This window comes from Galeopterus variegatus, unplaced genomic scaffold (assembly GCF_000696425.1).
Source record: "Galeopterus variegatus unplaced genomic scaffold, G_variegatus-3.0.2 Scaffold3904, whole genome shotgun sequence".
NCBI lineage: Eukaryota > Metazoa > Chordata > Mammalia > Dermoptera > Cynocephalidae > Galeopterus > Galeopterus variegatus.
In genome coordinates this window covers 15,219-31,882 of record NW_007730015.1, presented here as the reverse complement: position 1 = coordinate 31,882, position 16,664 = coordinate 15,219, and the positions used below count along the sequence as shown (strand labels likewise).

At 50.9% G+C, this 16,664-nt stretch overlaps 1 protein-coding gene across 2 annotated transcripts in view; it reads right to left on the bottom strand.

Moving 5' to 3' along the window:
- CIB2 (calcium and integrin binding family member 2) overlaps positions 1-16,594 on the bottom strand; it is a 21,950-nt gene extending 5,356 nt beyond the window's left edge. For both annotated transcript variants that reach the window (XM_008586256.1, XM_008586257.1), the window contains exons 1-3: positions 16,501-16,594; positions 11,255-11,289; positions 857-968 (exon numbers count right to left, since the gene is read on the bottom strand). In XM_008586256.1, the coding sequence (XP_008584478.1) occupies positions 857-968; positions 11,255-11,289; positions 16,501-16,551 (198 nt within the window). In that variant the 5' untranslated portion in view covers positions 16,552-16,594. The remainder of the gene's footprint in view (positions 1-856; positions 969-11,254; positions 11,290-16,500) is intronic.
- Between the last annotated feature and the right edge of the window lie 70 nt (positions 16,595-16,664).

The following is a 16,664-nucleotide window of genomic DNA, read 5'->3' as shown; positions in this document are numbered from 1 at the left end:
CAGCAATGTGGAGTTGTGCCCCAAATGTCTTCTTCTTTTTTTTTTTTTTTTTTTTTTTTTTTTGTCTTTTTTTGTGTCCGGCAATGGATCGCAACCCTCAGTGTCGCGCCCGTACCGGACCAGGACTGGCAACGGGATCGCAACCCTCGGTGTTGCACCCGCACCTTGCTCAGCCAGTGAGCGGGAACCGGTCTGTATGTGGGATCTGAACCCTTGGCGGGAGCGCACCGCCACGCTCCCAAGCGGTGCACTGTAGCAGTGTGCCACCAGGCCGGCCCCCCAAATGTCTTCTTAATGTTGGAGCACACTTTACAAGTTATGGGTAAGAAACTCATGAAATGAAACATTCAAGTATACATATGGTCTGAGGACTGACAGCATCGGCCTCACCTGGGAGCTTGTTAGAAATCGAGTCTTACCCCTACCCCAGGTGTACTGAACCTGAATTGGCATTTTGAAAAGATTTCCAGGTGTCTTATGTGTACGTCAAAGCCTGAGAAGTGATGCCACGATGACCACGCTGACCTCAGTGAGAAACCATGGCCAGACAAGGGGGAGACAGGAAAATGATCTAGAAAAGCAGACAGAGGTCTGCCAGGCACAGCAGGCTGTGGCCACTTAGCAAAGGGCAAGCAAGTGAGCACAGGCCAACAGCCGGGCAGTGGGCAGCCACTGATGCACAGCACTCATTTGTTCACAGAGTGCAGATGAGGAAACTGAGGCACAGAGAGGTTCTGTGATCTGCTCAGGGCCACACAGCCATGAAGGGTGAAGCCAGGTTCAGCCCAGGTCTGGGAGACTCTGCTGCCCATCCCCCAGCCCACCTGCCCCCCAGCAGCAGGGGCCTCCCACGTACCCGGAGCTCTGGCATCTGGATGATGAGGCTCATCGGCACGTGGACGATGGGGCTCTTCCTGTAGTCCATTGGGACAAGGTTGGGGGCCAGCTCGTAGAACCGTGCATGGAGCCTGAGAGGGAAGCAGAGGAAAAATGCTAGAGGGGGTGACACCCTGAGCCCCCAGAGGCTTGATACCACCCTGCCTGGGCCTCTACCTCTGGAGCTGAAGACTCTCCTGAGTCAGGACCAAGAGAGTAGCCAATGGGAGGCCACTGCTCTGCCCACAGGCTGTGGGCTTTGGGAGGGAGGTGTGTTCTGCCAGATCCCAGTGGTAATAACCAGCTTGTGTCCCGGCCCTCTCTGTTTCCACCACCCACACACACCATCACCACCACCACCACCACCACCACCACCACCACCACCATCACCCCAGTTCCCCATCCCCGGGACCTGCAACCAGATCTCCCCCCCACACACCCTTTGGGCCCTTATAAGGGTTTTCTATGCTCTGGGCACTGTGCTAAGCACTTAACACATGTCACCTTATTTAACCCTTCTCCTCACTGTGCAGAAAGATGCTTCATAACACCAGTTTATAGCTCAGCAAACTGAAGACGTGAAAGCGATTTGTCCTAGACCACACACTAGGAAGTATCACGGGCCATGGCTGGAACCCAGGACTGTGGAAACCCAGGGCGGAAACTCTTAACCACCCCTCCTGCTGCCATTCCTGAGGGCCCATCAGAGTCCTGGCCCAGTTCTTGCCCACCCCTCCCCACCCAACCTAGGCCCTGAGGCTTCGGTCTCTGAGAGCTCTGTAAAAGCTTTCAGCCCTTACATCCTCCGGAAGCCCTGTGAATGGGCCATGGCAACCTCCCTCCAGCTAGGAACCATCGAGACCAGGCTGGCAACCTGGGCCTGGCCTCCTCACTAATGTGTCGGGTTCCCAGCTCCTGTCCCATCCTCCTGCCTTGCTCAAAAGCCCAGGGCCACACCCTCCTGGAACACAAGCCCTGCCTAACGTGCTACATGGACCTTCAAGGGTATGAGGCATCCTGACACTGTCTCACTTGGAAGCCCTCCACCCCCCATTATTCAGTCTGCCCTGTGTTTCCTTGTCCCAGTCTCTGCCATCCCAGATAATCCCAGGAACTCCCCACCTCAAGACAGGTACAAGTTGTATTCAGATGAAATTGTGCCCATGAAGTGTGGCCAGAGGAGAGGACAAATGTATGGAGCATTGATTGGGGGCCTCAGTAGGTAACCTGCCCAAGGTGAGGCCCCAGGCTGCTGGGGGTTAGGTCAAATTATGACCTCATATATCCTGCACCTGGGCCTACCCTGCCAACCCCAAAGCTAGATCAGCCTGAGTCTTCTTTTTTTTTTTTTCTTTCCTTTTTGTCTTTTTTACTGACCAGTAACGGGATCGCAGCCCTCAGTGTCACGCCCGTACCGGGGACCGGCAATGGGATCTCAACCCTCGGTGTTGGGCCCGCACCGCGCTCAGCCAGTGAGCGGGAACCGGTCTCCACATGGGATCCGAACCCTTGGCAGGAGCGCCACCACGCTCCCAAGCGGCGCACTCTCCAGTGCACCACCGGGCTGGCCCCAGCCTGAGTCTTCTAAGTAGCCTCACCCACTGACACCCCCAGGCCCACCCTTAGCAAGGCCTTTAGCACAGCCACTTAATCATCCCTTGGGTCCTACCCAATCTTGTTGTCCTGCTGTCCAGCCCTCTCTAGCAGAGCACTTAACTACTTACCCAGCTCACACAGATAACATCAGCTACTGTTTAGCAAGTGCTCACTCTGTGCAGCCCTGGGCTCATTCTCTGTGTGGATTACTCACTTTAATCCCCAAACTACCCTGAGAAGTAGGTATTAGTCTCCCATTTTTCAGGTGGGAAAACTGAGGCTCAAAGGGTTAAGTGCCTGCTCCAGCTTATACAGGCAATGAGCTGGAGCTGCAAGGAGAGGACGTGAACCCAGGACCTTTGCATTCCGATTTCTTGGCTCCTTCCTGCAAGCTAAGCCATCCTGGTGAGCACATCAGCACCTTCAGGCCTTCAGACCTTGCCCCGGGCAAACAAAAGCAAAATGCCACAGGCTCCTTTTCCCAATCACACATCCCTGTGAAAGGGCCTGAGGTCACAAGGAAGCTCCACTGGTTGGAGACAGAGCAGGAGGGGGAAATCCCAAAAACCTGTCCTTTGGGTGAGAGGGGTCAGTAAATACCAGGGTGGCAGGCTCAAGCAGGGACTCTCCACAAGAGGGTACTCGAAGGGTACTCTTTGCTCCTATTTTTGGCTTTGAGAAGAATTTTGCCATCTTTTACACTGTCCCCAAACCACGGAACACAACTTAAGTTTCACAATTCATGCACTTTTGGGACATCTGTTGCGTTTTCAACTGTTACGTTTCCCACCTGACCTTGACACTCCCCCCATGCGTTGGGGTGTCATGTTGGTGTTTCTGGGCGTTGGTTTATACCTCTAGTTATGTGAGGTGACTGTAGCAGGAGCATGAAGTCAGGCTGAGGTTGGCGCCCTGCCACGCCTCTCACTAGGGGTATGGCCTTGGGTAAGTGGGTTAACCCATCTGAGAATAAACATCCCTATCAGTAATCTGGGGACTGTCCAACCATTCTCACACTTGTAAGGATTAAATAGGATGACGTTAGTAAAACCACTTGGCCCTCATCTGGTAGCTATTAGCACGCTGTCTGCCACGTCAAGGGCTTCCTGGAAGGGCTGGACTTGGATGAGGGTCTTGGGAAGGGTTGAGGAGGTGTCTTCTGGGGTAGGAAGGCTGGCTTCTGCCCTGGCACAGAAATCTGTTCTGAAACAATGACTAAAGTGATGTTGGCTTTTTTTTTTCTTTTTTTTAAAGGAAAACCCAAAGAGAATTTGAAAACCCAGATCACTGTGGGAGAAACTAAATACTGTCAAAGAACGTCACATGTCACCCCTCCCCCCAATAAAGGGCACTGAGTTCAAGAATATTTACATTTTAGTCCTATCATAACATTCAGGACCAGAAATAATACTTACACTACTTGAACTGCACCAGAGCATGGGGCAAAAAAGTGAAAGCCTCCCAGTTTACTTTAGAAAGTTAATAAGAACACTGACACCCAGAACCCAACAGGTAGCATCCAGAATGGGCCAACAGCACTTGCACATACTAACACAAGACCTTATAAAATAACATACTGGTTAGTTCACTCGGGAGTGCATGGTGCTAATAACACCAGGGTCAAAGATTCAGATCCCCATACCTGCCAGCCACAAAAAAAAAAAAAAAAAAAATTGGTAAATCAAATCCAACAGAATGTAGTGGATTGAATTATGTTCCCCCAAAACTCACTGAAGCTTGAATTGTGTCCCCAAGTTTCACATAGTAGAAGCTTAATCCTCACTGAAACTGTTGAGGGTGCAAAATCCTATCATGGTAATTAAAAGGTAGTGCCTTGAAGAGGTGATTAGATTGCAGGACCATGCAGTACTGAGTGAATTAAAAATGGTGGTCATGGTCATGGTCTGGAGGGCTTTAAAAGGAGAGTGAATGAGGAAGTTGTCCTCTTGCTCTCTCTCTCTGATCTCTCTGCTCCACCATTTTCACAATGTGATACCCTACTGTCACTGTCATTGCCACCAAGGCTCTCACCAGATGTGTTCCCTGGACTTTGGACTTCTTAGCTTCCAAAACTGTAAGCAATAAATTTCACTTTCTTTACAAATTACCCAGTCCCATGTATTTTGTTATAAGCAACATAAATGGACTAATACAGTATTTAAAAGAATAATACATTAGGGGGCTGGCCCGGTGGCACACTGCTACAGTGCACCGCTTGGGAAGCGCGGCGGCGCTCCCACCGAGGGTTCGGATCCCACATACAGACCGGTTCCCGCTCACTGGCTGAGCGAGGCGCGGGAGCAGCGCCAAGGGCTGCGATCCCGTTGCTGGTCCCGGTCCGGTACGGGGGCGACACTGAGGGTTGCGATCCGTTGCCGGACACGGAAAAAGACAAAAAAAAAAAAAAGAATAATACATTAGGACCAAGTAGGATTTATTCCAGAATGCAAGGATGGTTCGGTGTTTGGAAATCTGTGAATATAAATCATATTAACAAGCAAAAAAATTTTTTGATCACTTTGATAGATGCATTTATGACTACATGATTGTATGGACACAGAAAAAGTATCTGAAAAAGTTATACACCACATATTTACAACTGATGGTCCCTGTGAAGTGGGAATGAAGAGGACTGAAAGAAGGAGGCTGACTTTTACTTACTACTATACCTGCTTCTGAGTTGCTTGAATTTTTAAAAGTATTTATTAATAAAAATAAAAGGTATTTTTAAGGTATGTATTATTTTTGTCAATAAAAAACCTTAGAATTCTTAGTAAAACAGAAACAAAAGGAGTTTCTGCTCAGGAGCAGAAACAAAAGGATATTTCTTTATTTCAGATCAACATCCAACATCATACTTAAATGATAAAATACTGGAGATATACCCATAAAAGTGGGATGCCTACAATCACCATTATTATATAACATTACTCCCTGGGAATGCTAGTCAATATAATTAGTTAAGACAATAAAATAGTACAGTTAACTATTGGAAAGGAGAAGGCAAATTATCATTATTTGCTGGAAAATAAAAAATAATCAGCTTAAAAAATATTTGAATTAGAGCTCAGAAACTTTTCTACACAATAGCTTTTCTATATATCATCATTAACCTATTCAAAAATATGATTGAAAAGATCGAATTCACAATTTAAAAGAACAAAAAAACAAAAACTAAGTATAAAATTAATATGAAATGTATATGAAGAAAACCATAAAACTTTACCAAAGGATATAAAATAATTGTATTTTAGGTAGTTAGATAACTGCTGTATATTCCTGATTGGAAAGGCTTAATACTGTAATGATGACAACCCTCTCTTTATTTTTCTGTAAAATGAATATAATACTAAAAATCTGCAAAGGATCTATTTGGGAACTTGCCAGCCTGATTCAAAAATTTGTTTAGAAGAATAAATGTAGAAAAGTAAGGAGGAAAATCTAAAAAAACAGCAATTGGGGGAAACACTTGACTTTAGCAGATGTTAAAACACAATTTAAAGCTATAATAAGTAAAACAGTATGGAAAAGACATTGGCATAGACAAGGCAGACTAGTGGAAGAGGAAGGCCCAAATATAAATGAAAATTAGATCAGAACTAACAGCATTTCATCAGCAGGGAAAAGATGGATTCTTCTGAAAGTCACAAACCTGTGGTCCACATTCATGCCTGGCTTTCACATAGTATTTAAAAATAATTAAATTAAAACAACAAATTGAAATTTAGAATTTAGTTGCCAGAATTCAAAAACTAAAAGATTTTACATTATAAGCTGAATTTGCCAATCACACTGAGCCTGGATTCCCCCAAGGCAACAACTAGCTGGAGCTGGGAGCAGCTGTTTCTGCAAATACCAGGGCTAAAGCGTTCCCACCAGACTGGATGGCTTCATTTATGTACAGTGTATGTTGGTGCTATAGGTGGCTGAGTTTTCAGAACTTTGGGTTATTTAGTAAATGATTTGAGGTCAGAAGACAAAAAACATTTAACAGCCAGTGTGGGCAAAAATCAAAAGTCTTAAAAATATTCATATATTTGATCCTGAAATCTGTTAGAAATTTACCTTAAGGAAATAATCCCAGACATGTGCAGTTCTGTGATGGTGCCTACGGATATTCACTGCAGTACTAATTAAAATGTGAAAAGTTGGAAACCTAAATGTCCAGCAAAATGAAGGAAGGAACATCCATTAAAAGCAACCATTCACTGAAAAAAAATTTTTCTTTAAAAAAAAAAAAAAGCAACCATTTAAAATATTATAGAAGAATATCTAATGATATTGAAAGTTGTTCACAAGATGTTAAGGGAAAAAAGCAGAATGTACAGTATGATCCCATTAAAAATAAATTAATAAATAAATAAGAGTGTCCACATCTATACACCAAAGAAAAGAAAGACCAAAAGGAAGGCTGTTCACTAAAATGTTAGCAGTGATCATCTCAGGTGGTGGGGATGGGGGTAAGATAATTTTTGTTTCTTTTTTCTTATCAATAAATTACTCAATATTATTTTTTTAATTTCTAAAAATTGTGATAAAATGACATAAAATTTACCATCCTAACCATCAAAAATCTTTCTTAAGTTGTAGTAAAATGTCCATAACATAAAGTTTACCATCTTAACCACTGTTAGGTGTACAGTTCAGTGGCACTAAGTACATTCACATTGTCGTACAACCATCACCACCGTCCATCTTCAGAACTCTTTCCACCTTACAATATTGAAACTGTACCCATTAAACACTAACATCCCCCTTCCCCCTAACCCAGCCTCTGACAACTACCATTCTACTTTCTGTCTCTATGAATATGCCTGCTCTAAGTACCTCACATGAGTGGAATCATACAGTATTTGTCCTTTTGTGACTGGTTCATTTCACTCAGCATAATGTCCTCAAGGTACATCCATGTTGTAGCATGTGTTAGAATTTCCTTCCTTTTTCCTTTTCCTTTTTTTTTTTTTTTGTCTTTTTTCGTGACCGGCAACGGGATCACAACCCTCGGTGTCGCGCCCGCACCTCGCTCAACCAGTGAGCGGACCGGTCTCTATATGGGATCCGAACCCTCGGCGGGAGCGCCGCCACACTCCCAAGTGCCGCACTCTACCGAGTGCACCACCGGGCCGGCCAGAATTTCCTTCCTTTTTAAGGCTAAAGAATATTCCTCTCCATATATATACCACATTTTATCTATCCATTCATCTGCTGATGGACACTTGGGCTGCTTCCACCTTTTAGCTCTTGTCCATAACGCTGCTGTGAACATGGGTGTGCAAATATCTCTTTGAGACCCTGCTTTCAATTATTTTGGGTATATACCCAGAAAGAACTGCTGCATCATATGGTGGTTCTATTTTTAATTTTTTAAGGATCCACCATACTGTTTTCCACAGCTTTACCTATTTTTACAATTTGCCTAAGGAAAAACAATTTTAAGCATATTTCAAAACAACACAATCTGACTTTTTGGTAAACACATACGAAAGAAAAATACTGGTACAACAGATACCAAAAGATTACCAGTCTCTATTTCTGGGCGGTAGGATTTAGGTAATTTTTTCCACTTCTCTTTACAGGCTTTATTTTCTAATTCTTCTACACTCATCCTGTATTACATGTGTAATAAAAACTTAAAGATAACTAAAATAGATTACACAAAGTGTTTAAAAAGTTGAGAAAGTAAACAATAAAGCAACAAATAGGCAAATAGCTTGGGGTGCTGGCTGGGTGGGCCTCTCTGTACCAAAGGGACAAGGACTCCTGTCCCACTCATTCAGGAGCACAGCCTAATGAGGGGGGAATCAAAGCACCAGCTCTTACCTATAGAAAGCAAGGTGGCCGGACCACTTGTGCTCAGTGTAGGGGTGGAAAAACTATCCCCTGGGGAGCAATTGGAGCTACCTGGGTGGGAAGAACTGCCCCCATGGTTATCTGTGACTTGGTATCACTGACCCAAGGCTACCAGAGAGCTGGGCCCCAAGCTGCAAAGAAAACCCTCCTGCTCAAGTTTCCTCCTCGCCATCTGGTCAGTACTCAGGGTGCAGCTTACCAAGCAAACCACTCAGGTGGGGACGGGGACAGAAGCACTGAAAGGCCCTTGGGAGGGGCAGACACGCAGTGGCCCAGGCTCCGTGGCTGACCTGCAGGGTGCTGCTGGGCTGGTCTTGGCTCCTTGCCCTCTCTGGGCTCCCGGCCTCAGTTATGCCACCTGGACCTGAGATGTGAATGATGGAGAGGGCTCGCCTGGCCAAGGTGTCAGTCACGCTGGCCTCTACTGGAGCCCAGAGAGAAGACTGGAGAAAAGTGAAGGGGCTGGAACTGGAACATGGCCAGGCCTGGTCCCTCCATGGATAGGAACCCCACACCCTGCTTTGTCTCACTATCCTTCCCTAAGGGTGGATGGGTGGGCAATGAAACACCAGGTAGCCCTTTGTGCTGATTAACTCCACTGTCACCCAGCCTTCCCAGCCACAGAACAGCTCTAGTAAGCACTGTCATCCTCGGGCTGCAGATATGGCAACTGAGACACAGAAGGTGTGACACAGTGGGGACCAGATCCCAGGGCTCCTGCTCCCAGGGGGGCTTCCTCTCTCTCCCCTCCACCCATGACCACTCTGCAGAAAAAGCACCAAGTCTAGTCCCCTGGGTCCCAATGAGTGCTAACCCAGAGGCAGAGCCTGAATGAAGCAGTGACAGAACAGGCAGAGGGAGCTATGGAAGGGGTGTCCAGCTGCCTAGAGGGCTCCTTCACCCCTTTTGGGACCCAGTCTTGGCCTTTGCTCTGGTGCGGAGCTACAGAACTGGGGTGCCGATGGGTGCAGAGTTAGGCAGGCCAGATCTGTGGGGGGCCCTCCCCAAGTCCCTCACTCGCCAAGTGCCAGGAACACCCCCTAAGGCCTATCATATTGGATCCAATTCCTGGTCTGGCCTTTGTACCATTCTCCCCTCTTCCCCTACGGGCAACCTTGGTGCTCTCAGTAAGACCACTGGAGGGTGGGGTGGAGGGGCCTATGTCCTCATCCCTGCTGCTCCCCAGCCTATAACGTGCTCCCCTAGCCAATCCTATCCGTCCTTCACCCCCACACTCTTAAGTGCTCACAGGTGGCTAACAGGTACCATGCCTGATGGCAGGCTCGGGGAGGCCTGAGTCCTGCCTGATGGCAAGTCTAGGGGCGACCAGAACCCACAAGCCCACAGAGCCCCTACCAGGCTGTAAGAGCAGCTATGTGAGCACTGGGAGGGGCAGGGAGTCGGAGGCTCGTGAAGGAGATGACTCTGGAGTTGGGACAAAAAGGATGCAGAGCCAGGCTGTGGGTAGAGGAGACGAGAAAGGGCTCTCCAGGCAGTGGGGACAGCCAGTACAAAGGCTGGGCAAGGGGCCTTCACTGCCAGATGGAAATGGTCGTGGGCCTCAGGGGACAAGCAGCCCTTGGGCTTGGCATCCACAAAGACAGGAGCGGGGTGATGGAGCTCCCTTCAACAGAGGACAAACATGGTCAGGCTTAAGTGAGGATTTATGTCAAGATCTTGGAAAAGTAAGAGGTGCCACAAGAATGCCAGCGGCTGTGGCTGTGTTATTACAGTGCTGGGAACCATCCTGTCCAAAGGGGAACCTCAGCTCTGCCATCACGCAAGCTACAGGCCAAATCCCATTTATCAAACACCGCACTCTGGTGTGACTGACTCTCAGCAGCGCTATGAGGGTGGGTATCATCAACCCCCTTCTGCAGAGGAAACTGAGGTTCAGGGAGGTCAAATGCTTGCCCAAGGCCACAGAGCCAGGACGTGGGGGTAGAGCCCAGGCCGACCGATGCCAGGCCTGGGGGCTTTGCTCCTCACCCTGCCTCTCTGAGGTGGTGGAAGTGGGGTGTCCCCTGCCCACCCAGGAGACAGGTTAGAACGACAGCCAGGCAGAGAGCAAAAGCTGAGGGGCACTGCCTGTCCAAGCAGAGGTCAGGGCAGTGACAAACTGCAACACGGCTCTCTTGGAAGCTGCAACAGGCCCTAGCCTGTCCATCGATCTCCATTGGAAGTGATCCTGAGACTTTGCTGGCTTTTAGTGCCACCTGATAGCCCAGGCAGGGGAGCCCAGCAAGGGTGTGGGGCAGGTTTCCTGGCATTCTGTGATTCCTGCTCACTGTCTGGCCTGGGGCTCTGAGGCTGATCTTTCCTATCCTGGCCCATACCCCAACCCCAAAGACAGGGGCTGTCCTGGGAAGGAAGGAGACCTCTGGAGGACATCTCAAGGCTGGTGGGCATGCCTCTGACTTTTAGACATCCCAGGAGTGGAAAGACACCACAGCCAGAGCCAGAGAGTCCTTAGGGACCCTTAGTCTAACAGACAGGGACTCCCTGCTGTAGCAGGCCCCAGGATGCAGTGAAATAGCAAGGGACCTGGAGTCAGAAGTCCAGGTCTTCAGTCCCTGGCTGTGTGACTTTGGCCAAGTTGCTAAACCTCATCTGTAAAGTGGGGATAAAAAAGTACTCTTGTTACAAGGTCACAGTGAGGATTAAATGAAAATGGGCCTGAAACCACCTATCCCAGAGTCCAGCAAGTAGTAAGTAGACCCTCAATTCCTGGCAGAAAGATCTGGGCCCTGGGAGGAGCAGGAAGTTCTCAAGTCCCTCCAGTAGCCCAGGGGTGAAGCTAAGGCCTGAATGTGGCTCCTGATGGAGAACAGTGTTGTCTCAGCTCCGCTAGTACAGTCAGCCCCCACGGGGTCTCCTGGCCCCCACCCCTGCCCCAGTCCCAGGCCCAAAAGGGTGAAGAAGCCACACTTACTTGAGGATGTCTTTCTTATTGAAGAAGGTGCAGTCCTGTTGAGGGAAAACACACACACACAGTCAGTTGTATGGGTCCCAGGCTCCTTGCTTCCTCAGAGCCCTCGATGCCACAGGGCCTCACAGGAACAGCCCTGGACTCAGGGCAGAAGAGTTGCTACAACGCCTCCCTGCCCCCGCTCCTGCCCACGGGGGATGGCAGATCCCAATGGGTCTGGAGAATGCCTCCTGCAGCGTGTGGTGGTCCTTAGTTAAGCCTGGGGAACTAAGTGCATGGGTGGGGTAGGGGGGCTGCGTGGTACACTTGGGGGTGCACAATGAGGAGGAAGATGGTGAGCTCGGAAAGGCAGTGGCCTATTTGAGGGCCAGTGGGATACCCTGTGGGATAACAGGAGAGGTGGCTCCAGAGACAACTCAGGAGTGTGGACCCACAAGGCCACTGAGGTGCACAGCTGCAGAGGGTGCCATCCACACTGTGACCCTGAGAATGGCACCTGCTGGCATGGTGTGGAGTTGGGTGGTTTGCATCCCAAGTGGCCGCAGGCAGCAGCCCCATGCTCAGAGGCTGAGAGCTCCAGGCACAGACCAGAAAGCACAGCACGGAGCTGGCATCTGAAGGCATGGGAATAGGTGAGGCACCTGGGGAAGGGGAGTGGAGAGGAGGTGGAGAGGGGGGCCAAGGTGAAACCGCAGCCTTTGACAGAGGTGAGGGTAGAGGCTGCTGGGGACCCCCAGGTGGGCATTACTCAGGATGGGGAGAGTGCTCATCTCCTGAGGTCATCCAGATTATAAACTCATCTCAGGGGGTCCTGTCTCTGTCTGGATGACCTGCCTCTGTCCACAGCTTGGCCTGCCTGAGGTGAGTATCCACTACTTGGAGTCTGATGTTGGCGGCTAGGCTGGGCCTGGGTGAGAAGTATGCGGTGAAAAGGCCCCAATACTTCATAAAATGCCCAGCTGAGAAGGGCTTTTATGCCTATCCCCTGCTGTTTGGCTCCTCTGCCTTTGCCCATTGTTGTGGCATAAAGAAAGCATCTTAGGCTCTGCAGAGTCCAGTGCCCCGGGGCCTCCCAGGGCCAAATGCTGACCAGAGCTGGCTCTGATGAGGGGCAAACTGGCCACAGCACAGGCTTGCAGATGGCTAGGCCCACCCTGGATGAGACCTGAAGCTGCTGGACACCAGGGCAATTGGACTGACTGCATGCCAAAGAGGGCCAAAGAAAGGGTGTCCACAAGATGCACACAACATCAAGGCTTTCTACTGGGCACCTTCAGGACAGCTGAACAGGGGAGAGTTGGTGGGAATTTCCAGGTTCCATTTAGCCCACCAAGTCTGTCCTTCTAAGTCACCTGCTGCTCCCTGGGAGTTAGACTAAGAACTCCCATAATGCCTGCCTTGCCCTTCTTAGAAAGGTAGGGGCTTCTCCTGAGGGCTCAGCTTTGCTTTGGCAATGCCTCCTCTGTAGGAGCCAGGAGAGGCTCAGGTTGGGGAGGCAGTGACCCCACTCCCCACCCAGTATGGACAGAAAACTCTCTGCCTAGCAGGCCTAAGACTCAGACAAGCTGGGACTGTGCAGCCTGATTTCTTAGCAAACCCCAGAAACCTGGAGCAGGCAGCAAAGGCAACCTGGCCAAGCCTTCCAGGTGCAGACCTCCCTCCACCCCAGTCTGAGGGTAACCAGTGAGAAGGGCCAGGGCTCTCCCAACTATGCTGGAGGGAGCTGTTGGCACACTGGGAGTGGGGGAGGTCCTGGCTCCTGTTCTCCTCTTACCCCTCCCCAGTCTTTTCTCCTCTCCCCTGGGTTGGAAAGGAAGTATCCAGGTCCTGACCCAAGAGCACGACTGGCAAAGTTGCAAAAGCTTCCCATAGAACCTTGGTCCCATATTACAATTACTTACATCTCTCTACATCAATGGTCCTGTGACAGGAGCACAGCTGGGTTAGTAACTATTCCCATTTTAGAGGTGGGGACACTGAGGTCCAGAAAGGGACAGTGGCTTGCTAAGGCTCTCAGCATCAACTGCCCAGCTATGGCTTGAACCATAGAGACTTCAGAATCCCTGCCTGGAGTTCTTTGCCCTCCTAGAGCCATGCTTTCAAAAGTGTTCATCCATTCATTCATTTCACAGCATCCTCCAGTGCCTCTTCTGTGCCTGGACAGGGGCCACACGGGAAGGGTGATGGAGTGTAAACGGACGGTGATGATCCAGCATAAACCATTCTGTGGCCACGAGGACTGGGGATGTGTCTGTATCACAGGCCCACTGAGCACTCCCAGCTGAATGGATTGTGGGGAGGGGATCAGGGAGCCCTTTCCAAAGAGGTGAGGCCTGGCCTGGCCAGAAAGATAAGCCAGGCTGGATTGGTGAGGCGGTGAGGGGAAGGCACCAGGAGAACGAGGCCAGAGGTGAGGGAGCACTTGGCTAGAAGGCCTTGGTGTGCTGGGAGCCTGAGGTGCGAGGGGAAAGGGGTAAGAAATGAGGAGGCTGGCGGAGCCCAGACCAGGCCGGGATGAGCCCTGCTCTGGACTCCCCTCAGGCTGTTATTTCCGACACCATGACGGGGGAGGAGAAGCTCGCACCTGTGTTTTTGAAAGATTCCTCCTTCCTTTGACCTTGCCCTGCTGCTCCAGGCGTCCATAGCCTATGGACAGCTCCCTGGGGCCTCCCACACAGCAGGGGATCGGTGAGTGCACAGACAATGCAGCTCCTCCAGGGATTATATGTACGGAAAAATTGCTTTACAATGGTGATGTACATCATGTCTTTTGAAAGAAAGAGGAAGGAAGGAGGGAAGGAAGGAAGGAAAGGAGGAAGGGAAAAGAAGGAAGAGAGGGAGGAAGAATGGGAGAACCAAGGGACTGCAGCAGAAGTGTGTGGGTGGCTGAAGCGGGGGCAGACAGGAGGGGCAAGGAAGCTCTCATGACACCGAGGAGGCCTGGCCCAGGGCCCCCGGCGGTGGGGATAGAGGAAGGGATCCCCAGGTGAGACACAAAAGAGGCTGAATCACAGGACTTGTTCTTAACTGAAAATGTGGCCTGGGGGACAGTAAGGTGGGTTCTGGGGAAGGCAGTGAGCCCTGTTTTGGGGTTTTGGGGGTCTAGGGGATGGATGTGCAATGCAGAGGAGTGGTCTGGCAGAAGCCTGAACTTTAGAACCAGGGAGGGAAGTGCCTTGCCTTGGGAAGAGAAGACTGCCAGGCTAGGAAGTCCCAAGAAACCCTGGGGGTTACTCAGGGGAGTGGGTCCTGTAACTCAGGGTCACACACACTGGCCCTGGCTGGCCATGGCTGGATGGGAAACCAGAAAGGAGATGTAAGGCTCTCAGATTTCACAGCTCTCATTTCTCCCACCCGCCTAGCGGGGTCTAGCCAGCTCTGGCAAAGGATCAGAACCCAGGACAGGGACTGGCTCAGACGGGTAACCCAATGCCAGGTTGGGCTGAGTGGGAACCCGGGCTTACCACCCCAACGAGGCTACCCTTTGCTTCTGAGCATGGGCTGCCTGCTTGCCTGTGTCCACCTCCAAGCCTTTATCCACGCTCTCCCTTCCACCTAGAATGCCTCCTTTGGGGCCCTGCTGGACAAAATCCTACCTATCCTCTGAAGGCCTGCTCAAATACTGCATTGTTTCTGAAACTTCCAGTCAAAGCTGAAGCCCCCTTCCCTGCTGGCCTCCCACTGGCCACTAGAACACATCCTACTGCCGACTAGTGACCTCTCCTAGAACACACTCCACCACCTGCCTCTACCACAAGGGCCATGCTGGAGGTGAGAGTCTGTCTCACTAGGCGGTGAGTGTCTTGGGGACAACCCCAGGCCAGCCCACAGCAAATGAAAGGAACGAGCCTTGGATTCAAGATTCAAATTCCTGTGTGAGCCCTGATTGACCAGGGTACTGAATAACTCCTCAATTTCTGTTTACTCTTCTGTAAAATGGGGCAAATGACCCACTTCACTGTAATATGCAAATAAGTTGATGTATAGAGGGTGCCCAACTACAGTGCCTGGGACACAGCAGGCACTACATAAATGTGAATCCCTTCCTCCTTCCCAGGGCCTCACATGGGGAGCTGAGAAATCTGTTATTGACGACTAGGTCTTCCAGGTGACAGAAGAGAACCACATCAGAGAACCCACAATTCAAGCCCACTTTCCTTCATGCCAAAATAAGTATTCATGAAAGCAACCATGAAGACCCTGCTGGCATGCTTCTCCCAGGTACACAGGTGACAACACAGTTCCTCCCCCTCTGCCTGGGGGAGTCAGGGAAGAGGCATCAGAGTCGGGCCTTGAGGATGAGGGAGATCACCTGGAGAGAGCATGGGGAGGCATCCCAGGCCCAGGAAACAGCACAGTCAAAGAGAGGGAAGGAGGAGAGAGCCTGGCAGGTTGGGGAAACTGCGAATTGTTCCAAAATGGCTGCAGTGCAGAGGGCAGGAAAGGAAGACTGGGGCTGCAGAGGTGAGCTGGGCAGCTAGCCAGGGCTCTGGGCAAGCCAGGGGGTTGGGCTTCATCCTGCAACCACAGAAAAGTTTTTTTGTGGGTGGGAGAACATAGGGATCCCCGATCTGGACAGCCAGCTCTGCAGGCAGGGAGACCTCAAAGGGTCTAAGGGGTGGCTGCTGGGGGCTTGAGGGATCTTGGAGAGGTGACCATGTAAGGCTGGTACCTGGCTTGCTCCAGTTAACTCTGTGCTGGGGTCAGAAGGAGGAACCCTAATAGATAAGCAGGACGTCCCCAACTTAAGACCGTATTTGGGGCTGATGCACCCCACTCCCAGCTAACATAAGACCCCAGCTCATTTCTGCTTTACAGAGACTCCCTCTCCTGGGATTCTTCCTGGAATTGGGGGGCGGGGAGGAGCCAAGGGTGCTCCTTTGCCCAGCCCACGTTTACTAACTCTCCATCTCCGTGCCAGGGTGGGCGCTGGGATGGGTGGCCGGGGAGGGGCTCGGGTCCAGCCTCGGGCGGGAAGTAGGAAGGCTGAATGGGGGAGACAGGAGACGTAGCTGCAGCGAGGCGCGCCTGAGAGAATCTTCCAACTGGAAAGCGCTCTCATTCCCCGCGTGGGGAAACTGAGGCTCGGCGAGGGGAAGTCACCGGCCCAAGGTCAAGTTGCGAGCTGAAGGCAGCGACCGGGCTTGAACCCCGGTGATGTGGCTTTCGTGAGGCCTCGGCAAGCGACGGGAAAAAGAGGGGAGGTCCGGAGAGGCGCCGCTTCGGGGGCCGGGGCGCGCTGGGCTCACCTGGTAGTTGTCCAGCTGCTCTTCGGTGAAGATGGTCTGCTTGTTCCCCATGGTGGCCGCCGCCTCCCATCAGCAGCCGCCGGAGCCCGGAGCCAGGCTCCCGCGGCCCTCGCCAGCCCCGCGGCCAGCAGCGTCCCACGGCAGCCGGACCCGCCGCCTCGCCC